Source organism: Gracilinanus agilis, chromosome 5, assembly GCF_016433145.1.
Source record: "Gracilinanus agilis isolate LMUSP501 chromosome 5, AgileGrace, whole genome shotgun sequence".
NCBI classification, from domain to species: Eukaryota; Metazoa; Chordata; class Mammalia; order Didelphimorphia; family Didelphidae; genus Gracilinanus; species Gracilinanus agilis.
The window spans coordinates 66,648,939-66,676,119 of NC_058134.1; the positions used below are offsets into that span (position 1 = coordinate 66,648,939).

Sequence of the window (27,181 nt, forward strand, 5' to 3'; positions counted from 1 at the left end):
GAAAAGACAAACATAGAAATATATGTGAATATCAGAGAAAATTATCTTTTAAAACCATTTCCAGCATATAGTCTTTACTCAGTGTATATTTGTCCCATCCTCTGGTATCTTCCCATTAACACTAGTCCCTTGCAGTTTCAGACATTCAGGTTCTAAGTAGCTTTATTACATGTGGTTGCAGGAAAAGAACAAATAGAAGAGAAGATACTGAAGATGAGTAGTAGAGGGGCTTACTATGGAAGAAATTATATTATGCTTTTCTATTTTTAGGGCAGCTATGTGACACTATGGATAGAATGCTGCCCTGGAGTCAGGAAGGCTCACATTTATGAGTTCAAAACTAGCCAAAGATATTTCCTAGCTGTATAACCCTGGGCAAGTTGCTTAACCCTGTTTGACTCAGTTTCCTCATTTGTATAATGAGTTAGAGAAGGGAATGGCAAAATACTCCAGCATCTTTACCAAGAAAACCTTAAATAGGGTAATTAAAAGTCAGTCATAACTGAAAAATGACTCAACCAGACTCATAAATAAAATTCTACTTTTAAATAAAGATGAAAACATACTGTGCCCCATTCTTGGAACTACCAGATTCTTCAAGATTTTGTTGTTTATTGCATTTTCTATAGACTCACTTCTTTTGTGTGTGTTTTATGCAGAATACAAAAGGTATTTTTGATTATTTGGTAGTAAAGAACTCTATGTTATCGTAGTTAAAAACGAACCTAACCAAAGAACAAACACTTCTCTACCTAGAGACACAGACTAGAAGTTTTTAGATAATGACACAGAGGAATCTGTACTCTGAGGAAGAATCAATAGCAGTCACTTATAGTAGGGAAGTGTTCTTTGAGAAAGCAAAAAGCAGAATTATATGAATAGTCCATAAGTATGGATTGTGCTCTCGGCAAGGGATACACCATCATCAGGCAATTGCATAGTGAACAAGTGTTGATTAAGTACAATTTTAGCCAATTTAAAACTAATGAACTTAGTTGATGGTATTTTTGATGAATTAAAGAGCAATCAAAGCCTCCTTTCAGATTCTGTGCCATGTAGGTCAAGGAGCTCTGACAGTGTGAGGTATTCTTGGCTGCAATGTGGGCGAAATCGGCTCCCTTATGCACTGCTCTTGCTCAGTTGGCTAATAAGCATTCATTCACTGATAAACAATGAATGTTTGATGACTGAATGAATAAGCACGTAAACCCTAAAGATCTATTATTTCCCAGTCCTTGGGTAGGAGAGACTCTGGAAAGAAAATGTCTACAACATCCTCTCCTTAGGAGTTTTCTTTCCTTTGTCACTTTGATGATATAATCTTCATTCACTCTGGAAACTCATTTGAATATAATTGGGAAACAATGGGAAAAATAGGATGTTGTCTGCTTAAAATAAAAATGAAAATAGAATTTCCTTCAGGGAAAAAAAACCCTAGAGAGTTCTTGGGGAGTAGCATCTCTGCCCTTGATATAAATGGATGAGAAGGGACAGGAAGAAAAGGGTGAATGGGTTCTGACTTTGGGCTCCCTTGCTAACTTGATCTGCCATATGACTCACACTGGGGTATCATTTGGAACTTTCAGATCACCATTTTGCTGGGGATGAGAAGCTGGAGGAAGTCCATATCTGTTTGCCATGCAGGGAAGGCTGCTCCTTTTGTGCTGATGACAGACCCTGCTCTGCCCAAGAAGACAAGTATTTACGGCTGGCCATTATCTCCTTCCAAGTCCTGTGTATGCTGCTTGATTTCATTAGCATGTTGGTTGTCTACCACTTTCGCAAAGCAAAGGTACTTGGAAATATGCTTGGACCCATCTGTATGTGGGGACTGGGAGCTGGGGAGGCAGAGAAGTAAAGGGGCATGAAATGCGTAGTTATATCTTTTGTTTCCAAGTGTTTTGCAACAAAACACATTTATACAATGTATACATTTATACACATTTATATAATTTTACATTTGGACTTTTATACACTTATACATTGATACAATTGGACTGATTTAGGCACCTTCCATTTAACTTGCCAACAGGAATATGATTAATGCAATAAAACTTTCCAAAGTCCTTAAAGTCTTATTCTCTTGAGCATTTACTCTGATTTGACCTAGATTTGGATTACTTCAGAGTCAAAGAGACTTTCTTCTCTTTTGGACTCGAGTTTGAATTTGGCCTCAGTTACTTCCTTACTGTGTGACCGTGGGCAAATCACTTAACCTCTGCTTGCCTCAGTTTCTACAACTCTAAAAATGGGAATAATGGCACTTGTCTTGCAAGGTTGTTGTGAGAATCAAATGCAGTATTATTTGTAAAGTGCTTAGCACCATGCCTGGCACATAATAGAGGCAATTTAAATACTTATTGCCCTCTTTCCTTAGCATCATTTCTAGAGAAATATCCCTAAATATATATGTATGTATGTATACAAATGTGTATAATAGTTAGAGAAATAAAGGAATAAGTATTGATTATCAATGTGATCATTAAGTGCCTCTAATGTGTCAGGCTCTATGCAAACACAAACACTCTCATATCATTTTTACAACTCTGTGAGATATATAGATATATATTTGTGTGTGTACATATATATATATATATTTATACCTATATATATATTCAATGCATATTTATAGGCTAGTATATTCAGTGAAACAATAACATCATGGATTATTCCACCTAAGTAAGTTGCTAACATTTTTAATTGCGAAAAGCATTGGTTGGATTTCTCATCCTTACTTTAGGAGCTTCCTAAGTCATCACCAAAGGTGGCACCTGGATAATTATATACTTGGAGCATCGGTATTTTTGGAAAATGTATTGTGTTAATTTGAGGAGATCTTCCTATAGTGTCTGAGATAAAGGCAACCCCAGTTAGTACTCCCATTAACTTTTCAGGAATTTGCCCAGTGGAATCTTTTTGGAGACATGTAGAACAAGATGAAAAAATTAGCCTGTGCTTTGAATCTCTTGGAATTTATAGTTGCCACAATAAACGTGTACATCTATAGGAAAGAACAGATTTCTGAAGAGCACTGTCCAGTCAGTCGCCCATTTTGTAAACTTTACTGACCTTTGTTAGTTAGAATAGTGAGCGTCTATTCTCGGAAGAAATAAAAATTCTAGATCTTAAAAGAATCTAAGATTCTGGGAGAAAATAGCAATCAAAAGTTTTCGTCTTCCCCTCTCCCTCTGCCTCACCACTGAATTTGTTAAAGCCTTTCATTCTTTTTGAAAATGGTGCAGATTGATTCAAGTTATAAAGCTCTTTGGATTTAGAAATGGTTTCTATTATGGAGAAAAACTCTGGGAATTGTCATCTATGAAGGGCCCTACTGTTAGCATAAGAGAACTCCCCTGAGAGTCAATGAGGTTTTTCCCATTATGTAAATGATATAGACTTTTAATAGCTGTCTTAAATAGACAGTATCATTAACAGATGCATGCAGGAGTGAATTAAAATCAGGTTCTCAGTTGCTTAAGAAGTGCAAATTGTTGTTCATTTAATGAAGACTTAGTCTTATATTTATTTAATTTTTTGTCACAAAATATGTTGTGAAGTGACTAAATAATGACAGGTTGGGGAAAAAAATTAATCCACTACTACTAGAGTCAACATTCGTAATTCAAAGTCTGTGTTTGGAGTTAAAAGACCTGTGTTCAAATCCCAGCTCTACTACTTACTACGTTATGATTTTGGACAAGTCACAACTTCTTTGATTTCTAGTTTCTTCATCCACAAAATGAAATGAGATCCTTTTGAAGACTAATTAATGCCATAATTAGATTTTTAAAAAGTATCCACTGAAATCTTAGTTCAATAGTTATATGACTAAAATGACCTGCATTCTTAAAAGTTATCCCACAGAATATGAACTCTGACAGGTTCCACCAGGCTGGCAAGGTTTAGACTGTTTTGCCCAGATGGGTTAGTTGCTCGGTATGAAGAAATCAGCCTCTGGGTGGGGAAAGGAGAATGGAGAATGCAAATGATTAATTAAATTCAGATAGTTTCATCACCAACATGGAATGTACGTAGGTAATGAATTTTTTTGAGACAGCAGCAACTCATAAAGACCCCCTTCCTAAGGCATAGAAAGAGTTGCAGTCAGTTCAATTCAACCAATATTTAAGTCCACAGGGGAAAGTAAAAACATGAATGAAATTGCAGATCTTTGAGGCATTAAAGAAGGATTATTTGGGGAGAAGAGAAATGTGAAACGATTAGCTGTGTGACTGAATAAAGCCACCTCACTTCTCTGGGTCTTCGATTTCTCATCTTTGAAGTGAGGAAGCTGGATGAATGTTCTCTGAGTTTCCAAGACTAAAAGACATTTGACTTCTTTGATAAATATTTCTTTCTGACTTCATTTAATGTCCTTCATTCCTGAAGTAACTCCTAGTTTTTTTAAAATAGAGGTTAATTTATCACAACTTGGAATTTCAGTCCTGGTTTGAGACAGTAGTGTATAAAGGAATCTCATTTGCCTCAGCTATAAAATGGAGAAGGCAAAGGAAAAAAGCATTGATTGTTAATAAATGTTTATTTGTTGATTTTTTATTATTAAGCACCTATTACATGCCAGATAATGTGCTAAAACACTTTATAAATATTATCTCATTTGATCTTCACAATAATTCTGTAAAGTAGGTGCTGTTATTATCTCCATTTTACAGTTAAGGAAACTGGGCAAAAAGAGGTTAAATGACTTCTCCAGGTTCAGACATCTAAGTGTATAAGGCTGGATTTGAACTTGGGCCTTCCTGACTACAGGAGTCTATGCAGTATTCAACTTAGCTATATATATTGCCTAACTCATAATATTGTTTTGAAAAAAATGCTTTGCAAAAGTTAGAGCATGATAAATCCTCCAATATTTTGGCCAGATAATAGAGATTTAATGATATGCATTTATCATAGTATCCTTGGATGAAAGAAGTAACAGTAAACTGTAGATGATGGAGAAGTATGTGTTTCGAGGGAAAGAGGTGTTCTGGCAAAATAATTATTTGGTAAAAAATAGCATTTATATTTTTATTTATAAGTTGTTGGAATTAAATATTATGAAATTACTTTTACAGGTTTTTATACCACATGTTATGATACTCAACATATTTTCTATTAGTTATTCAGAAGGGAGTGCATGATTTCTAACAACTTAATAATGTTAAGTGTTAACATAATTTATTTCTGGACTAGATGTTGAATAAAAGGGAAATATACTGTGAGTAATAGCAATTTTATTATTTTTCTGAAAAAAATCTTTCCTTGATTTATTCTGAGTGAATTTAACACTTTCTATTTGAATTTCAAAGTTAAAAAATAATTTGATTGTAAGAAAAAATGTGAACATACACCGACTGCTTTGTTTTATTTTTCCTTTTTTTTCCACCAAGTAACTAGTTTTACTTTTTGTTCTTAAATTAGGTCTTAATAGACAAGGAATCTGCCAACAGAACTCATTTATAGCTTAGAAAATGAGATTTTTAATACAGTATGTGATTTAATTTCTCTTATTAATTTCTATAAAAGTAAATTATGACATTTTAATATATCCACTCTAATGAAACAATGTAGATGTCAACACTTTCCACTAATAGGTTTATAATTTGTTTTGTATTACAATGAAATGACTTTGCTAACCTGATATCTCTTTTGAAATTAAATACACCATAATTTATGTCTAATATTTCACTGCCAAGAATACTTCCTTTTGTTTACTTTTATTTTTACCTGTTTTTTTAGTTGTTCAAGGCACAGAAGTGGGACAATAGTTGCTAGAAGGGGAAGGAATACATGAATAGTAGGAATATTCCAGAAGTAGGATACGTACAATTGGTAAAACCTGTATCTTTCATTCTGTTTCTTCCAGTTATGTGTTAGTGCTGACTTTGACCTGGAACTGAAATCTACTTTGTGTTCTCTTTAAGAATAAAAAGAATAAAGAGTTCTGATTATCCTACTCAAGAGCTAGAGAAGAATTGCTATTCATTGAGTCATTTCTGTGGCCCTCGGTGTCAGAACATATGTTAAGTAAAACTCTAGGTGAAGGCTGATGATTCCTTTGTGAGCCTAGTTGTTGAAGCTGTCGTCAGGGAGATAAGTGACTTTTGGAGAGGCAATTCCCAGCGTGGAATTCTGGAACAAAGTTGTTTCTGATTTTATCAAAAACTCATGAAAGTAGAATTCTAATGTAGAAATAGTAAATATTTGAATTTTACTTTAATTAATCAAATTATATTTATTATTTTATTTAGTAATATATTCTTATTAAATTAGTTAAATTAATTTTCTTTAATTAGGAAATCTATATGTTTTTGAGAAGGAGATACCAAATTTCAAAGGAGGTTTATAGAAGAATTGTTGAATCTATCTCTGTGGTTTGGCTAAGAAGTTTTAGTATTAGCATTCTAATTCATCACCTTCATTATCACAACCAGCATCAATATTTCATATGTATGTTATACCATCTGCAGTTTTTGCCTCCACCTTCATCCAGAAATGAGGTCTCACTCTGGACTTTGATTGATGAACATTTCATTTCATCTTGCTCTGGGTCAGGTTAACTATTTTCCTATCCGATCATCTTTGTGCCATACGTAGCCAGTCATTCCTCCCTGTTCCCACCACACTTTCCAATTCTATCTCTGAGAGAAGTAATCAAATCAACACAGTGATCAAATCAAATTCCCAGGAAGGGCATCTCAGGCAATTGTACTATCATTCCAATAACTATATTCTCTGACTTCTCTTTCCAAAATATTGTTCCCTGTCCATTTCTCCCCTATGTGTACTGTTTTCTCCTAATAGAATATAAACTCTTTCACCCATCATTTTGGTGGTCCCTTGAGCTATTGTCAAACTGAGACAACATTTCTACCATAGAATAGGCCAAGAGTGTCCTGTCTGAAATATTATTTATAAAAGTCTTTGCAAACAATTCATTAATTGATCAAATAGATAAAATTCTATCTAACTGCTAGTAATTAGCAATCATATTTAAACTTTAGATTTTATTTATATTACATTATTTTACAATACATTACATTTAGTAATTTATGTGCTTGTTTCATTATATTTTTATTCATTGATTAATTCCTTTACTCACTTATTTACCCATTTATGTACTTACAGATTCTCAAAGTTAGAACTGCTGAAGCTATAAAAAGACAATTATAAATTTAGAAGGCAAAAAGTTGTGTTATTTGCTATTTTAATTAAAAAAATCCTTGATTTTAATTTCCCTTCCTCTTAATTTTTGAAGGTTTTTCTCTGGACTTTAAAATTTATTTGATTAATTAATTTAGAATTTTTCCCATGGTTATATGATTTATGTTCTTTCAGTCCCCTCCTCCCCCATCCCAGAGCCAACAAGCAATCCCATTGGGTTTTACATGTATCATTGTTGAAAATCTATTTCCATATTATTAAAATTTGCAATAGAGTGATCATTTAAAGTCAACATCCCTGATCATATCCCCATCAAACCACGTGATCAATCATATGTGTTTTTTTTTCCTGTGTTTCTGTTCCCACAGTTCTCTCTCCAGATGTGAATAGTGTTCTTTCTCATTAGTCCCTCAGAATTGTTCTGGATCATTGTATTGCTGCTAGTAGAGAAGTCCATTACATTTGATTGTGCCACAGTGTATCAGTTTCTGTGAACAATGTTCTCCTGGTTCTGGTCCTTTTGCTCTGCATCAATTCTGGGAGGTCTTTCCAGTTCACATAGAAATCCTCTGGTTAATTATTCCTTTCAGCACAATAGTATTCCATCACCATCAGATACCACAATTTGTTCAGTCATTCCCCAATTGATGGATACCCCCTCATTTTCCAATTTTTTGCTACCAGAAAGAACTTGGCTATAAATATTTTTGTACAAGTATTTTTCCTCATTATCTCTTTGGGGTACAAACCCAGCAGTGGTATAGCTGGATCAAAGGGCAAGCAGTCTTTTAAAGCCCTTTGGACATAGTTCCAAATTGCCTTCCAGAATGGTTGGATCAATTCACAACTCCACCAGCAATGCATTAGTCTCCCAATTTAGCCACATCCCCTCCTATATTTATTACTTTCCTTTGCTGCCATATTGGCCAATCTGCCAGATATAATGGGGGTACTTCGGAGTTATTTTGATGTGCATTTCTTTAATTATGAGAGATTTAAAATTCTTTTTCATGTGCTTATTGATACTTTCGATTTCTTTATCTCAAATCTGCCTATTCATGTCTGGACTGTATTTTAATCAGGGAAGGGCTTCCAACCCTGAAAGTTTATGAATTTTATTCTTAGGAGTTTTTGCTAAAACTAGATGCAAGATACTACTTGCATTTTCTCTACATGCCTCTTAGAAAGGAAATTGATAAAGAGGGTGCAACTAAGATAGTTGGTGTTTTCCCCCTATAACTAGCTCTTTAGAGCAGATGCATCATATTTTTCTGTCTCAATATGAGGAGGAAGCATAGTAAAGTACAAAGAATGATGACTGAAATCAGAATACCAGCATACTAGAATCAGAATCTCAGTTCTTCTTTCTATCAATATGACATTAGAAGAATAATCATGTCTCTGAGTCACAGTTTTTTTTAATCTGCCATTGTTCAAAACATTTTTTAATCTCCTAAGAGCACAGGGGATAACCAATAACAGGCACTCCATATTCTCATTGATTGATTGGTTGCCTTGACCAGTTAGAGTAAATCTTCAACCTTAGAGGGTAGTTTGGTATTTTTGGGAAATGATCAAGTCTGGTAACAAAGGTGAGGAGTCAAGTCAGGCAATATTATTTGTGAAGAAGAACCAGGATTGAGGAGCCATTGGTCACCAAGGGTTCTCGGATTTGAGACCATTTAATTCAATTCTCTCATTTTATTGGTTGTAAAGATGAGGTGACTTGATCAGTGTTGCAGAAGGTAATGAATGGCAGAGTTTAGAGATGAACTCAAGTCTTTTGACTCTAACTTTTTGTTCATCTCTAAAATAGAGTACTTTCCTACTCTAAAGTTCAGTGGTCCCATGAATTATTTGTTTGAATTTTTTCTCTTTTCCTTAAAAGTTTTTCACATAGGCTATAACTTTGAATGATGACTTTGGACTCTACCCGAGTGGAGTAGGATGGCTATGTTTTCCCATATCAGTATCAAATAGACTTCTCTGGAACTTAATATTTCAACATTTTAAAGAGTCATAAATTCAGTAGTGTGAGCATTATCTTCATTAATACAAATCACAGCCCCTTTGTGGCCTGATAGATATTCCTTGAGTTTTGGCATGGCTGAAAAATTAATTTCCTTGTGGCCAATATAGTTTCTGGATGCAACAAATAGCTAGACTAATTCTTGGGGAAAAGCTATACAGTCTGTCAGTGGGTCATGTTTGAAACTTTTCAATTTACTGTAGGACCTACACAAGGCACTAAATGCATAACTTTCAATAATTGAGACTAACGCCCATGTTTATGATAAGAATTCAGAGAAATACTTTTGTGACCTTCAAAATGGCAGCCTTAAAATTAAAGGGATTAGTGTGACATGATTTAAAGGAATACTTATCCCAAAGTATGAGTCTAATTGCTTATTGTTCAGCCATTATAATTTTATTCCTTTGCCTCTGAAAAGCAGTTAGTAAAATTCAAATACCCAGGAGATGATGAGACACAGTTGGTCTATTTCATAAATTTGCTCTGTGACCATTCTACCTGAAATATGACATCAGTATCCAGTCATTCCACAGATGTGCAGGTGACATTTCTATCATGGGTGTGAATCTGGGGGCTGTCATCTCCTTTCAAGATCTGTTACCTTGGCCTCAAATATTTTGAGCTTGACATGATCTAAAATGTGTTGTGACAAGTGCTTTTCCCTTAATGCTTAAACCTAAGTGTATTTCAAATGAAATTTAGTACTTACAATCGGTATTCATTTTTCCTTTCTTTCTCCCAAAGGTATTCAGTGTAAGTTACTCTAAAAGTGCTAAAAGTAATTTCATCTTTTTTCAAAGGTTCCACCCCAACTCTTCTCTCCCTTCACCAAATGCACGTGTGTGTAAATTCACAGACACGTGCATGCACACACATTTATTTTTATCAATAAATTATCATCTTACCAGTGTTAAATGGAACAAAGCCCAAGAGAGGCCTGAATTCTTTCTGGTAAGAGAAAGCTCTGAGTTTTACATGCTTTTTTTTCTCCTTTTTCAGAGCTCACTCGCCTCATCTCTGTGTCACATAGTTTACACTCTTTTAGCTATTTTTATTATTAGAGATTAGGCATTTTAAAACATTCTGGTGACTAAGCATTCCATTGTCAGGGTGAGAGAGAATGCAGCTTTGTTCTCTAAAGCAAAGCCAATAATTGAGAGTTTAAAGGCCTTTCAAATAGAGACAAATTTGGTGACAGATGATGGAGAAGTCAGTTTCAGTCATTCTGCAGAGGTCACATAGCATAATAGAAAGAACTTTAGCTTTGGAATTGGCAGACTTATGTTTGGATTCTAGTTCTAATACCTCTCCAAGATTTGAGTTTCATCATCTACAAAATGGTGATAATAATACTCATACTACCTGGTTTACAGAGTTGTAGGGAAAATGTTTAACAAATCTTAAAGTGCTACAGGAGAGGCATCTTAGCATAGTGGATAGAGAATTGGACTTTCAATCCAGGAGAACCTGGGTTCAAAGTCTACTTTGTTGTATAGATCTGGGTAAAGAAATGGTAATATATGTTTATAGAGATCACAATCTAAAAACATGTGAAAAAGAAGCTGAAAAATGGGAAAGGAGAGAGGGGAGTTGGTGTAGGGGAATACTGAAATCCTGCTACCCAGGAGGTACACTTTTTAGCTGCTCTTTAAGTGGAGAAAGTGGGAGGAGGGCTGCTATACCCCTCCTTGACCCTCTCTAATCAGATTGAAAGTCCAATTCTCTATCCACTATGCTAAGATGCTTTCATGTAGCACTTTAGGATTTATTAAACATTTTCCCCACAACTCTGTAAACAAGGTAGTATGAATATTATTATCACCATTTTATAGATGATGAAACTCCAGGCTCAGAGAGGTATTAGAACTAGAATCCAAACATAAGTCTAGTATACCCAGGACTGGGTATACCAAAGATGGGTGATTTTCAGAATTCATTAGATCTTATAAGAAGATGAATTTATGGAGACAATGATGAAAGCAACTTTCCACGGGACTCTGTGATTAGGCCCTACAAAGTGGTCCTCAAGTGCCTCAGTAAGGGTAGTTTCCTTACTGAGTAGTTCTCTATTCCAGTGTTATCACAGATCCTTCATCTCTATCCCTGTAACAACAGAAATATAAATTGTCACCATGAGCACTGCCCGTAATTATGGTTCTATAAAAGATATCTCAGCGAAGTTAATGACTAATATGACCAATACAAAGATTGCTTGGTTCTAATAACCTAAATGGAATTGACCTCGTTTTCACATTGGACTGACTGCCATGGCATAAATCTAATTTATTGTAATGTATGCCATTAAGGGGGACGTGGTATAGTTGCAGTCCTTTTGGTAGATTTCTAAGAATTTGAGTTGCTACTTGAAGAGAAGCCAGGTACCTTTTCTTGGGGAAAGGAAGAATACTTGTGATTGTTCTTCAAGTCATTCCGTCTTTAGATGTCTGTCTCCAATGACAGCAATAATTCAAATTACAAATTATGAGGAGCATTCAGTGTTTATAGTCCACATAAAGAGTTAGACATCCCGAATACTGAAGTTTTATCCTTTCCTGAAAATCCTACAGTTCAGAGGTGTTTATTTTCATTTACAATGAAACATAGTACCTTATATAGTCAGCCTCTCAACACGCCTTTATTAAACACAAAGAAATTAAAGAAAAAACACCAGCCTCTGATTTTGAGGAATTCATATTCTAATTGGGAAAACAAGTAAAATTCTAGGTACTTTCATGTGAGTTATTTTTTGTCAATGTATTAAAGCTATATTTCTGCGCCTCTAAATTTTTGATTCAAAGTTTTTAATTTGCATTTTTGAGATGCTTTCAATAAGCCCTCATTTTCCTTTAAATTGTATATTCACAAATAATATGCAAAAATTTACATATTCCTAAAAGAGTCTTACATATTCCTATTTTAATAAACAAACACTAGCATATCCTGGTAAGTGATAAAGTATTGGTGTGGGCAATGAATGTTGTGTGTGTTTAAATAGGAATATATTTCTCCAGAGGAAATGCAAAAATTTTACAAGTACCCTTTTATTTTGTGCTGATTTAAAAAAAAAGATGTATAGAAAATTCTTCCTTAAAGTCTCTAAATATATTTGCAACATTAATATTTGTGAGGCTTCCTTCATTCCCTGGAAGAAGGGAAAACAGCAATTTTCAGCAACAAATGGAAAAATGGATGCCCTGAGTTGTGCCCAAGAGAATATCATGAACTACTGGTGACTCTTGTAATTAAAACAGAGTGATGTTCTCCAAACTAAGCAAATAAGGCATATTATATAATGCTGTAGTGGTGGTGTTTTACTGGCTAATTATGAGGTGTCACTATAAAGTAATGAAATTCTGCTAGGGCTCTTTTTAACAAGCACACCAGAAATTCTACTTCCTAATAATCAGAGGTCCTTCAGAGTATCTACTTTCAAAGGTTCTACATTATTTCCAGTGATGCTGGCATTACTCAAAACATCTTTGGAACCCCTCTTTTGGGATCACCAATTGGTGTCAGGTTATGGATGATGCAAGATGAGCAACCCATGACTTTATAGTAACACCTCACTCTTTATTCAAGTAGAAACATATCACTTGATCATATACATTATCTTTTCCTACCACATACACCCTTGGCTCTAAATGACTTCTATTCCTGAAAGTTAAATCCATCCCCAAAGGAAAGGACTACCTGTCATAAAGAATAGTCATATTAATGCATTATAGACTCTGAAGATCATAATAAATTTCAAAAATATTTGCATACGTAGCAATATTGTTGGATAAATAAATATCTACCCGAGCATTTTCCTATAAACACTGATCTGAGGGAAAAGCTATGTATATAAGCTACTTCTATTTTCCTTGTCCTTTTTCAGATTCCAAGACTCTCCTTCTCATAAAAGTCTAGCACTTGTTGCCACAGGGGATGCTATTTTCACTACTGGTCTTCTAGGAAACTGAACTACTAGAAACCATTTCTTAAGGAAGCTCCCCTTATCTTCCTCTCACCTAATATATGTCCAAGTAACAACTCATCAATATCTGCTTCTTTGTCTAATCATTCCCTACTACATATGGCTTTACAAATCGAAATTTTCCAATCACTTCTAAAAAATTATCTGCTTATTCTGTGTTTACTAGAATCCCTTCAGTCATTCATAATCATAAGTATGTAGTAGTGATGCTATTGTTAATTTAAAGAGATAACTGCATGAATGCTTTGTGTCCTAACACAAGTATGTAATAAAGGTTTTGCTTTATAATAGTCTATTTTTTTTCTCTTGGCCCTTGGGCTTGTGGCTGATGACTAATTTATACTCCTTTTTAGCTGTTTCAGTGGTTTAAGGACGAGACCTTGCTCAGCAAAAGTGTGTATTGCAAGAATGATGTATCATGTGTACTTTGGAATCTCTTAATAATTTCCTATCTAGGTCATTGTTTATTTTTTTGTATGGACTAATGATTTCATTATTTTAGGGGACTCGTGGTGAGGGAAACTCATCTATCAATGCAAGTTAGCAACTGTTCTGTAGCTTATTCTCTTAAAAAGTGAAAAAGGGTTGCAGATTTAGGCCTGGAAGGGAGTGTAGAGGGGCCATTTAGTACCGAATCACCAAAGATGAAATACTTAAAATCAAGAAATGGTAATACATAAATACTGCTCTTTCTCTTTCTTACACAAACACGTATGTATACATATATGTGCCACTTTCTCTCTCCTCCACAATACATATATACATACATATATGCATATATATACATACCAAAAAAATATATATATATACATATATATATATATATACAGACAGACAGACAGACATATATCACACCATTAGCCTTCTTCTCTTTGGAGAGGAATTTTGTTCTCCTTACATGGTCACAGAATGCTCCAACTAGAAGGGTCCTTGAGAGCATAAAAGAGAAAACTTGGACTTTAGGCAAATGAGTAGCTGAACCATGATAGCTATTCTTATCCTGAAGATTTTCAGTGGTAAAAAAAAATATTTTCGGACAATGAAACCTTTTCTTTTCTTGCCTCATGCAGAGTGTTCTCCTAATGGCTTAATGCATATGTAAGGAATGCCATGCAATATTATTTTTTATAATATTTTTGATGATCTCTTGTTCTTGATAATTTTTCTTGTTTCCATCATTTTAGTTGATTGGTTCCTCTTGAATCTCATTCCATTCTTTCCCTCTTCCTTCACTCTATCTACTTTGTAGTTCTTTTCTCCCCGATCTGACAATTGATTGGAATAGAGAGACTATCTGGAAATTTGATCTTGGAATGAAAACAACACTGAATTTTGAGTCAAAACTGGGAAATGAATATTGTCATAATTCTCCAGGATTAGCCTAGTGGAAACATGCTTCTTAGGTTCAGAGGAGAGAGAGAGCAAAGGAGGATCACCAAACAGTTAAGAGTGGTTGGTTTTTGTTCCCTCTCCACCCCAGCTGTCAGAATGAGAATGAATAGTTACTCCCTTGATCATTTGTCATTCCTTTTTTACAATGCAATCATAAAATGCATTTGAAAAAGAGGAAAACAAAGTACCTGTCATCCTTCCCCCTTTCAAGTTTTTATACCACCTGTATATTGCTCACAGGTGACTCTTCCTTTCCTTGGAATTCTGCCCAGAGCTTCAAAGTCCCACTTGTTGGTGATGGAAATATTTAAGTGCCAAAGCTCACTAAGCTCTCTCTCACCTTTTTCTATTTTCTTATCTCTTGACAGTTTTTGAAACATAAAGAAAATCCCTATCTTTCTGTTTCTGAGAGTGTAAGCTGTTCAGAAAATTAATGCTAATTAATGGAGAAATGACTTCTGAGCTATCAAAGAGCTCAGAGAAATGAAGTCTTTTTCATAACCTGAAATCTTTTTCATGCTTGGTTATGCATCACCCTTACCTTTATGGTTTATTTCATCTTGTAGAGATTAAAACAATTTTCCCCTTGAAAACGTTTGATTTATACTACTAAAGGTTTCCATTTCATTTTGAGGTCTTTGGGAGATATGCCAATTTTTCTATTTTTAGAACATGATATTCCAAATGGGATCACTTTTGACATTTCAGTAATTGAGACTATTTTTAGTATCAGGATTTGAATTATTAATAATTCTAACTTAAAAATATATGGCCTCTTTTTACCACTGAAAATAGAATAATGGCATATCTGAAGGCTTTTCTAAAAGACAGTGTGGTGTATTAGATAAAACACTGGACTTAGAGTCAGGAAGGTCTGCATTCTGATATTTCTGGGATAGATTCTTCCATTGGAAAGGTAGCATGATGTACTAGTTAGCATGTTGGACTTGGAGTTAGTAAGACCTGGGTTCAAACTTGCTTCTGCCACTTATTGTGTGTCCATAAGCAAATCTCTTAGTCTACCTGAACCTCAGTTTTCCTTATGTATAAAATGGGGATAATTCAGATTTAAACAGAAATTTAAAGTTAGATGGTGCAATGGATAAGGTGTTGGCTGTGCCTGGAGCTGGGAAGACTCCTTTTCCTGTGTTAAAATCTGGCCTCAGATATTTAATACCTTTATGACTCTGAGCAAGTCACTTAACGTTATTTGTCTCATTTTCCTTATTTGTAAAATAAGTTGGAGAAAGATATGGCAAACCATTCTAGTATTTTTGTCAAGAAAACTCAAAAAGAGGTCATAAAGAGTCAGATACTAATGAAAAATGACAAACAACAATAAAAGTTTTAAAATGATTTTCTTCTAACTGTTCTATGAATTGGGTAGCATGAACATTATTTTCCTCTTGGGGGCAGATAGGTAGCACAGTAAATACAGTGCTAGGCCTGGAGTCAGGAAGTCCTGAGTTTAAATCCAGTCTCAGACACTTATCAGCTGTCTGAGCCTTGGCAAGCCTTTTATCTGTTTCAGGGTCCTTAACTATATGGAATACACACACAATATCCTAAAAAAAAAAGAAAAAAAGATACTTTACAACCAAGAATATTTTACTCATAAAACTTAGTATAATCAGAATGAGGGGAAATTATTCTTTAATGAAATACAGGACTTCCAAGTATTCTTGTTGAAAAGACTGAAGCTGAGCAGAAAACTTGGAAATACAAATAAAATCATAAAAAGCAATTAACAAGGGAAAACACAAGTGAACAAAAGGAAAGGATTTTATAAAGATGGAATGTTTGCATTTTGATGGGGAGAAAGTAGGGAATGCTATATTGTCAGCAAAGACCATAGAGGAGGGTCAAATAAGATAGAGGGCATGAGAGTGACTTTTGGTATGCTGTGTTGATCTAGTAAGAAGTAAGGAATGGGAAGGGAGAAAATATGCATTAGGGAAGAAATAGGGAGGACTTATATAATTGGAGGGTTCAAATAGAAATTTATACAAAAAAAGGAGAGAGGAAGCCAGAATCACTGAATCTCACACTGCATTGTAAAAGTGAATACAAGTGAAACAATTTATACTATAATAACAACAGTGTAAAAATGAATAATTTTTAAAAACTCAATAACTCTGGTTAGCACAGTGATCAACCACAATTACGCAAGACTAATGCTTTTCAATGCTACCTGTCTCCGAGAGGTAATGAACTAGATATGTGGAGTAGGACATGCATTTTTGGACATGGTCAATGTGCTGATTTGTTTTATTTGTCTATTTTTATTTGTTGTACTTTTTTTCTTCTTGATGAAAGAAGTTCATTGAGAGAGAGAGAGAAAGTGCTTTTTAATTGAAAAAGCATGAATAGGGAAAAGAAAGAAGAAAGCTAGGAGAGTTCTATGAATTGGAGAAAAGGAACCATAGAATGAATATGAAGAAGCCAATGAGCTCAATTTTAGGGCTGGCTAAGAAGCCCCCAAATAGTGGAAAAAAGTTTATCCATGCCCTCTCCTATGTTTTAGCTTTAAGTTTTTTTGTTTGTTTGTTTTTAGAGTCCAAGCAATTTTATTCCTCAACATTCTGTGGCATGCACAAAATTATGGCAGGATAAGCCAAAAAGTAAAGTGGGTTAGGGAACATCTCATTTATGCCTGAAATGTTTCTGTCCTGTTATCCCTGCTGAAGAAGTTTAAAAAATTGTGCCCATTTGTATATGGGTGAAGATGATGTTTTTCCTAAATAACAAATGTTGAGGATATTTTATATTGTTAATGTACTCCAGTCATTCTGGAAATCCACTTGAAACTCTGACCGAAAAGTCACTAAGCTATGCATACCTATTTGACAAAACATCACTATTCAACATATACCACAAAGTGCTCAAAGAAAAATAAAATGTTTCAATATGTAAAAATTTGTAACAGCAAAAAACTGGAAAGTAAAGGGGTGCCCAACTACTGGAGAATGTTTAAACAAATTATGGTGTATGAATGGAATTGAATACAATTATGCTGTAAGACATGATGAAAGAGATAGCTTCAAAGAAGCCTAGAAAGATTTATAAGATCTAATGGTAGAGTTAAGTGAGCAGAACAATTTATTCAATAACAGTAACATTTTAAAGACAAACAATTTTCAAAGATTTCAGAATTCTAATTAATTCAATGATGAGCAGTATTTCCAGATGAAGCTTGCCTTCTGATTGAAATGCAATGGACTCTACATGCACAATGAGATACATTTTTGGATGTGGCCACTGTGGGAATTTTCTTTGCTTAATAATTGTTACGAGTTTTATTTTACTTTTGATGATGTTAAGTGCAGAGGTGGAGTGGGAAGGGGGGAAAATCCTTATCAGTTGAAAAAATATTAAAATTAAAAAATAAAAAAATCTTCTCTGTACTTCACTTCTTATAACTCAAATACCTTCTGTCACTTTTTCTTCCTTCACCTGCTTCACTTGATGAAATGGTCTTACTGGTTCAAATGATTCTATACCACCCTATTTTCTGTAATAGATTGCCTTTCTGTCATCCTCACTCTTTCTTTCTTTTTTTTAAATCCTTACCTTCCATCTTAGAATCAATACTATGTATTGGTTCCAAGGCAGAAGAGTGGTAAGGGCTAGGCAATGGAGATTAAGTGACTTGTCCAGGGTCACACAACTGGGAAGTGTCTAAGGACAGATTTGAACGTAGGACTTCCCATCTCTAGGCCTGACTGTCAATCCACTGAACTACCCAGCCACCCATCCTCACTCTTTCATTTATTTTCTATCTCCTTTTTTCTATTGGCTCATTCTCTACTGCCTGCAAATATGCCCATGTCTCTCTCATGTTGAAAAAAATTACTCTTGATTCTTCTATTCCAGCTAGCTATCATTTATTTTTCTTCTGTTCTTTGTAGCTAAAATCCTTGAAAAGACCATCTACAACAGGTGCTTCCATTTTCTCTCACTCTGTTATGAACCCCTTATAGTCTAATTTCTAGCCTTAACATTCCACCGAGACTACTCTCTCCAAAATTACTAATGATCTCTGAGATGGCAAATCCAATGACTATTTCTCACCCCTCACTCCTCTTGACCTCTCTGTAGTTTTGGGTACCGTTGATCATCCTCCCCTCTTTTATATTCTTTTCTCTCTAGGTTTTTGGAAAAACAACTGTCTCTTGTTTTTTCCCTAACTATTTAACCACTCTCTATGTCTCCTTTTGCTGCATCCTCCTCCAAATCTAACTGTACTGCCCTAGGTTCTCTTCTTCTCCCCATCTATATTCAATTGGTGATCCCATCACTCCTATGGATTTAATTACCATTCTATGATGACAATCCTCAAATCTATCTATCCTGCTTCAATCTCTCTACTTGAACTCCAATCTCTTATTTCCAATTGCCTTACAGAAATCTCAAAATGGATTATGGGAATCCTTCTAGTCCCTCAGGATCACAACCTAAGAGTTGTCTTGGACTTCTCCACATCCCCCACCAATATCAAGTCTGTTACTAAGGCCTGCTAGTTTCACCTTTGTGGCATCTCTTGAATATGGCCCTTTCTGTCCTCTGACATTGCCATCACTTTGTTATGGGCCCTTATCATCCACACTTGATTATTGCAATATCCTGCTGTGGGTCTATCTGTCTGAAGTCTCTCCCCACTCTAATCATTCTTCATTTTGCCACCAAAATTATTTTCCTAAAATGCAGAACTTCCTACTCAGTAAACTCTAGTGGCTTCCTATTGCCCTCAGGATTAAATGCTTGATTTGGCATTCAAAGCCCTTCCTGACCTAGCTTCCTTCTATTTTTTCAGTCTTTTTATTGCCCAGCACAATCTCTTCTATACAGTGACACTGGCCTTTTGGTTGTTCCTTGAACAAGATTCTCTATGTCTTATCGCTAGGTATTTTTCTAGCTATCTCCCAAGTCATGAATACTCTCCCTCCTCTGCTCTGAATACTGACCTCCCTAGATTCCTTCAAGTTCCAACTAAAATCTCACCTAAAAAGAAAAGCTTTCTATAACCCCTCTAAAAATTTTGTGCTTTCCCTCTTTTAGTTATTCCCCATTTCTCTTATGCCTAGCTTGTGTTGTATAAATTTATTTGTATTTTGTCTCCCCCACATCAGATTGTGAGTTCTTAGAGGTTAGGGGCTGTCTTTTGCTTCTTTTTGTATCCCAAGTTCTTAGCACAGTGCCTGGCATACAGTAGGAGCCCAATAAATGCTTGTTGAATGAATGAATGATTATAAAATGAACAAGTTGGGCTTAATAGCTACTGAGGTCCTTTCAAACTTTAAATATATCATCCTGTGAAATACTATTTGTACTCTTTATTATGCTAAATTATTAAAGCTTAAAATATCCCGGAGACTTGTGGGAATACTAAATAAATCCCTCCCCATACAGATAGCAAATATCTCTGGAAGAAATAAAATAAAATTTAGAGGAAAAACAATAGTTATTCTTCAGTTGCTAGGACCATAATGGGATTGAAATAGAAGCTATGAAAAGAAAGGGTGGTTTGGATAGTTTTGTCTCTTTGATACACATAAGTAGACAAAAGGTACCTGACAAACTAATGAGCAACTTGGTAAAATGGAAAATGGACCAAGCAGGCAGGATGTAACAACAGTAGCTCTGCAGAGATTATAATAAAAGAAATAAACCCCAAGGAAATGTCACCTAATAGATCAAAACAGACAGTTGATAAAATGCATAAATAAATCATTTTTAAAAGGACATATATATATATATATATATATTTGAGTTGTATATCATGATAAAAAATAATCTTTAAATTAAGCCTAGTCACCAAATGCCTCTGATTTTTTTCCAGTAGACAAAAAACTGCACATTTTTGCTCAGTATATTGTTTATAGTGACTTTTATGAACAGTAAATCCTTCCCTTCTCTTCTATAATTCTACCCTGAAGGTATCTATTTAATTGCAGAGCAGTCAAGAGTTTAGAACTCATTATGGTATGTGTGCAAACTCACATGGTCATGTGTTGTGAGTCCATCATTGCTCCTCTCTATCTGGGTAGCTTAGTCTCTCCAAGATTCAGACTTAGTGTCTTTAAATAGGTATCATAATATGTAAATAATTTTTCTTATGAGTATTGTGTAGATAGATAATGACAAAATGACACATAAATTTTTTGTTTATACATGTATATAAACATTTTATTTACACTATAGTATAGTTTATCAAGTGTGCAATAGTATTATGTCCAAACAATGTATGTATCTTAATTTAAAAATACTTGTAAAATATGCTGTGATACCAATTTAGTCTATAAACTCAACCATGATGTTTCGCACAACATAAAGTGTAAAGATGCAGTAGAGGTAAAATCAATTAGAAGGAATCTTAGTAGACCCATCTAAACAAAGTAATCCCAAGTTTGTTTAAGGGACAAAATGGAAAGAAAATAAAGAAATAAATGGAAAAGAGCTGTCAATATCTTTAAAAAAAAACAACTGTATTTATTATCAACGATAGTAGGAAGCAGTACATTTGCTTTTTAAGAACACAGTTCCAAATGTACTTAGAAAGAAGACAGAAATTACATTAAAGAGAATAAAAATGAGGACATCTATCATGGAAGTGGTATGATTGTGAGATTGATTCACATGTAGAATATAAAAATGAGGAAAAAATCTTTACCTTTTTACTCATTCAGATAAAAAAAATTTTTTTATAAAACTTGTCTGCATAAGTGGTACCAAGCTAAAATAGAAATTGATCCCCATCATTAGCATATTGTCTTAGAAACAAATTATTATTATCCACACCATATTGTATCTTATTTATTTTGTTAAACATTTTCCTCTTGTGTTAAAAAAACAACAACAACTTACCTTCTGTCTTAGAACTGATATCATTGGTTCCAAGGCAGAAGAATGGTAACAACAAGGCAACTGGTGTTAAGTTGCTTCCTCAGGGTCACACAACTAGGAAATGTCCAAGACTAGATTTGAACTCAGAACCTCCCATTTTCAGTTCTTGTTCTCTATGCACTGAGACACCTAGCAGCCCGCTGCCCCAATTGCATTTTAACCTGGTTCTTCAGGCTGCTTGCCATTTGGCATTTCTGATATGTGTGTAAGTTGAGATAATCTTCAATGAAGATTTTATCTACATGGAAAAGGCAGGCTTTCATAAATAGGGTCCATAGGGGGCTACATTATTATTATGACACACTTGACTGAAATATATAGAGTATAACTCAACAGTGTTTGGTGTGTGTTGATTATAAAAAAGGGAATTTGATTTAGTAGAGCAGAATGTTGCTTTAAAGGCTCCCTTCCAACAATCTGTCTTCCACTAATACATCAATATTAACCAAGACTCCTTAAAAAATTTAATGGGAGATAATCATATCTATGATTTTCTTATCATAAATAACAAGCAAGTCAAAAATCAGGATGACATGCTCACCCAATATGCTTTCCTCTGTGATCGAGGAGATTGGGTACAGAGTCTGGATTGAAAAGGAATTTCCCTTAGATTTTGAGGTTTTACTGATCCTACTTCTGGTAGATGACATCATTTTGACTGAATCAAGCCCTTGAACATAGTACCACTTTCTTGACTAGAACTGGGATCATCTGAAAGAGTCTGACTTATTTATCCATGCCCATATGCAAAAAAAAGGAAATGAAGCACGTCACTTGCTGACATGAGACATGATTAGTTGGGCGATCTATAGCGTTTATGTATAAAGTATATAGTCATATGTGTACACATATAAATAGGTACATATGTGTATATATGTATGTGTGTCTATATTTATATATGTATATGTGCACATATACACAAGTAGATAGTTAATAAATATTAAGTAATTTTGGAAAAATATTTAATCAAATAGCATTTATCTAAGAAGGGGCACTGTGGAAAGTATAGGCATGAAGAATGTCATGATCTCATATCAGTGAGAAAGAAGATGGCTATGTGGCTAGAGCAAAGGATAGCAGGTGCTTAGCCCAAGTGCTATACTGATATTCTTGCAACATCAGGAGAAAGCAAGGCATACCTCCTACCCCCAGTTACTGAGAGAAGATTTTTTGGTGAATTTAGGGCATAAACAAGATACATACAGGATAAGCCAGCATGGATGGCTACAGATCTGCACTATTGGAAAGGACATCCAGATTGAATAACATCACAGTATCATTTGAGTAATTTAGTATTTGAGAAGAAAAGAGAATGATATGGCCTGTGTTGGGTTCTCTCTTTCCATCCAATACACTGAAGTTTTTTGAGTGAAGGAGTAAGGTATGAGTCTTACTCATTACTTCCAATTTAATTCAGTTCAACATGCAAATACTATATGTACCTACTCTATGCAAAACATTGGACTAGGCACTCGGAAAACAAAGATAAATATCAGTCTTCCTTAAATGAACTCATGACTATTAGACAAAAAAAAGCATGCATACATTTAAGTACATAAAAATACATAGAAAGTAAATATAAAGCATTCTAATTACTGGATAGCAGAGATCAGATTAGGACTCCTGAGGAGGTGGGAATTGATTTTAGACTTGAAGAGAGCTAGTAATTTCAGGAGGTAAAAGGCAGTGCAGAAGCATTCCTAAGGATGGAGAATAGCTAGAAAAAAAAGGCAAAAAACTAGAAGATGTCCTATAGGAGGGATAGTAGGTTTGAATTTGATTCATTTAGTGCTAAGGAGTTTCCAAGTGTTTGGAATTACACTGGCCTTAAGAACAGAAACTGTAGGAGAACAAACTCTAGTATCTTGTAATTATCTGTTGATGAGGATTTCTTCCCCAAGTACAGAATGATGGGAGAGATGTAGTCAGGAGGAAAATGATATTGGGAGAATGGAGTTAACCATTTAAAGAGTCAAGGATGGATGTAATTGGTGGCATTCTTGGTAGGTGTCTCATGGTTTTTTCCAGATTCCTTTTGTCTTCTCCCTCTTCACTTAGTGATTTCATCAGCCCTCCCGTGGATTTGATTAAAATCTCTATGCTGTTCCAATATCTCCCATGACCTTCAATCTTGCATCTTCAACTGCCTTACAGAAATTTCAAACTGGATGTCCAGTTGACATTCTAAACTCAAACTGTCCAAAACAGAACTAATTATCTCATCCACCAAATCCTTTCTAGTTCTACCTTCCCTATTGCTGTAGAGGGCCACATCACTTCTAGTTCCTCAGGATTGCCACCTAGGAATTATCTTGGGACTCCTTGTTATTTCTCACCCCACCACAAACCCCCATATCCAACCTCTTATTAAGGCCTGCCAATTTTACCTTTGCAACATCTCTTGAATACGTCCTCTTCTCTCCTCTAACATTGCCACTACTTTAGAATAAACTCTCATCACTTCATTCTTAGACTATAAAAAAAGCTGCTGGTGGGTTCTGCCTAATTCATCTTTCCCCAAACCAATCCATTTCTCCATTCAGCCACTAAAATGGTTTTCCTAAAACATAGATCTGATCATGATACTCTCCTATGCAGTAGACGCTGATGGCTTCCTATTGCCTCCAGGAGCAAATACAAATTCTCAGTATTGCTTCAAAGTACTTTATAACCTAGGCCTTTCTAGTCTTTTACAACTTATTCCTTGACACATCCTCTTTATTCAGTGATATTAGCCTCACTGACTTCCTTTAAGTCCCAGCTAAAATCTCACTTTCTACAGGAAATTTCCCCCAATCCCCTTAATTCCAGTGACTTCTGACTTTTTATTTATTTCTTATTTATCCTAGTTTGTTTTGCATATATTTGTTTGCAAGTTTTCTCCTTTTTTAAACTGTAACCTCCTAGATGGTCTCTTTGCCTCTTATATATCTCTAGAGCTTAGCATAGTACCTGGCACATAGTTGGCACTTAGTAAATGTTAATTAGTTAACTGATTTCATTATCCAGTATTTCTAGGGAATCAGTTAAAGTTTGTTAAACTTAAACTTATGCATATTCTTAGTTACTGACCAGTCTTTGTTCCATTCAAATATTTTGCCATGTTCATAGCTGAGAAATTACCATTCTTAGAGGAAAAAATGTAGCATGGAAGTATTAAAATATATATATATATATATTTCAAAAATAGCACATGATTGTATGGATAAGGTCAATCCTATACTAAGTCTTTATCCAAACCTTGAATTCAAATCAAACTGCATTTTCTAAAAACAATTCAACAAGAAGAATTAATCATATCAGTTTTATATCCCTTTTTCTGCTTGATTCTGGCTAGATTAGGAACACAAGTGCTGAAATGTCTTAAAATAAATATTCAGTTCTATTTAAAACTCAGCCTGAACCAGAGTGACAAAATAATTCAAAATAATTGTAAATTTTGTTTTAGACATTTAAGAACAGCCTTCTCTCTTCTAGCTTTCAGACCATGGACATATTGGAGTGATGACAAAGATTCCTCCAGTTAGGCTAGAGTTTGGATTCCATTAGAACAAGCTTTAATGAATGCCTCCCTCCCTGCCTTCCTTCCTTCCTCCCTCTTTCCCCCTTCCTTCTCCCCTTCCTCCCTTCCTCCCTCCCTTTCTTCCTTCCTCCCTTCCTTCCTTCCTCCCTCCCTTCCTTCCTTCCTTCCTTCCTTCCTTCCTTCCTTCCTTCCTTCCTTCCTTCCATCTTTTTCACCCTCTCTTTTTTCTCTCTCCCCCTTAATCCCTCCCTTCCTTCTTTATGGACCCTTCTTCCCCCTCCCCCCGAACTTCTTTCTTTCATGAATTTTGGGAAGTATATAATAATTCAGCACTTTATCTTTAGTTTGCATTTCAAACCATTTTATATTTCATCAAGCTTGTGATCAGCTCACCTTATATTAAACATATTTAATGACTAGATGTGTGATTACAGTCATTTTAATTAAATAAGCTAGAAACATTCTATTTTAATGACTTCATAATTGGCATGTTCAAATTGAGTTCCAGCCTATTTGCTTGTTATATTAGGTTACAGTAAAAGATGTATCTGTTGAAAGAATTCTTGAATAGGTTGGAATAGGTTGGAAATATATATTAATTTTTATAGTGCATCATTGTACAAAAGGAAAGACGGTATTTTACTGCAGTGACAATAAAGCAGACCATGAATTTGTGTCCACCTACATTAGAAAACATGGCTAAGACAAATACAATATTCACTACTGGATCCTTAGTTTGGGTAATTATTTTTAATAAAAATTTTTAGATTTTATATTGAACATCTAAGTTGAAGCTTCTTGCAAGGTGAAAGTTCACCACTACAAATATAACCAAAACAATACAATTCAGTTAGAGAATAATTACCCTACATAAGGGTATTAATAGTAAACAATAAATCAATACCATGTTGCTGTCCAGAAAGAAAGACTTCTGAATCTAACATTTTTGAGGTGTTATTTTGCAATCTGAGCCTATTGGTCATGTGAATATAAGCAAGTCATCTAATGTCACGGTGTCTCATGCAACTATCTTTCAATATTTTTCTGAATTCTTTTGTTATTTCATCACATCATTAGAATACGGATTTTTTAGGCATTCCCATTTGTTGGTCACATACTTTGCTTCTGCTATCATAAAGTATAAGACTCGTTTCTGGAAAATAAGTATTTCTATGATCTGTTCTCTGTTGTGGGTCTACTGGCTTGGCATTATAGGGAACCCATGCTTGCTCGTGGAATCATTCCTCTTATTTAAACCCTTTTCTCCCAACAAATTGGTGTTTACTGTTACTGTTTCAGTATATATCTCTTTCCTTCCTCATGTATCCAGTAAGCCATCCTTTATAATGAAAATAGGAAAATAAACCAATAATACTCATAAAAAGTAGAAATTAATTTGCTTATGTGAGTCAAAGGAAGGAATTTGCAGACTGGAAATTTCCTAAACCAGTGACATTATAGACCTAGACCACTCTCTATCCCCCAAATCCTAAATCATGGTTACTGTATTCTATAGTGCTTTGAATATAGGCAAATATTCAAGTGTGGACATAGTTACAAGTATATCTTGCTAGAAGTATCAGGTGTTTTCTTGGAATGGAGAGATTATAGTTTCTTAAGAAAAGAATCTTTTTAGATAAGCCTATGAAAATTAGCTTTAGGAATTCTTTTGTAAATCCTTTCTCTAACAGATTTTTGTGCAAAGTCACATTTTTAATATACTGGTTAAAATGAGGTACAACTGTGTCACTATGTTTATTGCATACATATATGTCAATATATATTTTATTTTGTCTGTCAGTATAGTAAACAATCTATATATAATAAGTTGACATTGCATAGCACTCTGAGGTTTTCCAGATGCAATATAATATTAATCTTACATATAGAGAGACCTATCTAGCTTCCTGGTGTTTTATGGATGCCAGAGAAGCCTTGCTGGTCTTCTGTATAATTTCTTAGCAAATGTCTGAAATTTCAGCTGGAACTTCATGGTATTAACTTAAATGACTATTTCTGTTCAAATGAAAATGCCCTTGAGAGGGGTAACCCCTTGAGTTATCAGTCATTTATGTCTATATATGAATGTGTTTATCTGGGCCTTCTCTGAGAGTAGATTTTTGACAGAGCAAAATGGGGGACACGAAGGCTTTGGGCATGTGAAGAGAGAGCAAAAGCAGAGTTGCCA

At 34.7% G+C, this 27,181-nt stretch overlaps 1 protein-coding gene across 1 annotated transcript in view; it reads left to right on the forward strand.

The window, feature by feature from the left end:
• The window catches only part of GPR158 (G protein-coupled receptor 158), a 428,886-nt gene that overhangs the window by 215,276 nt on the left and 186,429 nt on the right, over positions 1-27,181 (forward strand). Inside the window, 1 exon segment of the mRNA XM_044678198.1 lies at positions 1,587-1,792. Coding sequence (XP_044534133.1) covers positions 1,587-1,792 — 206 coding nt within the window.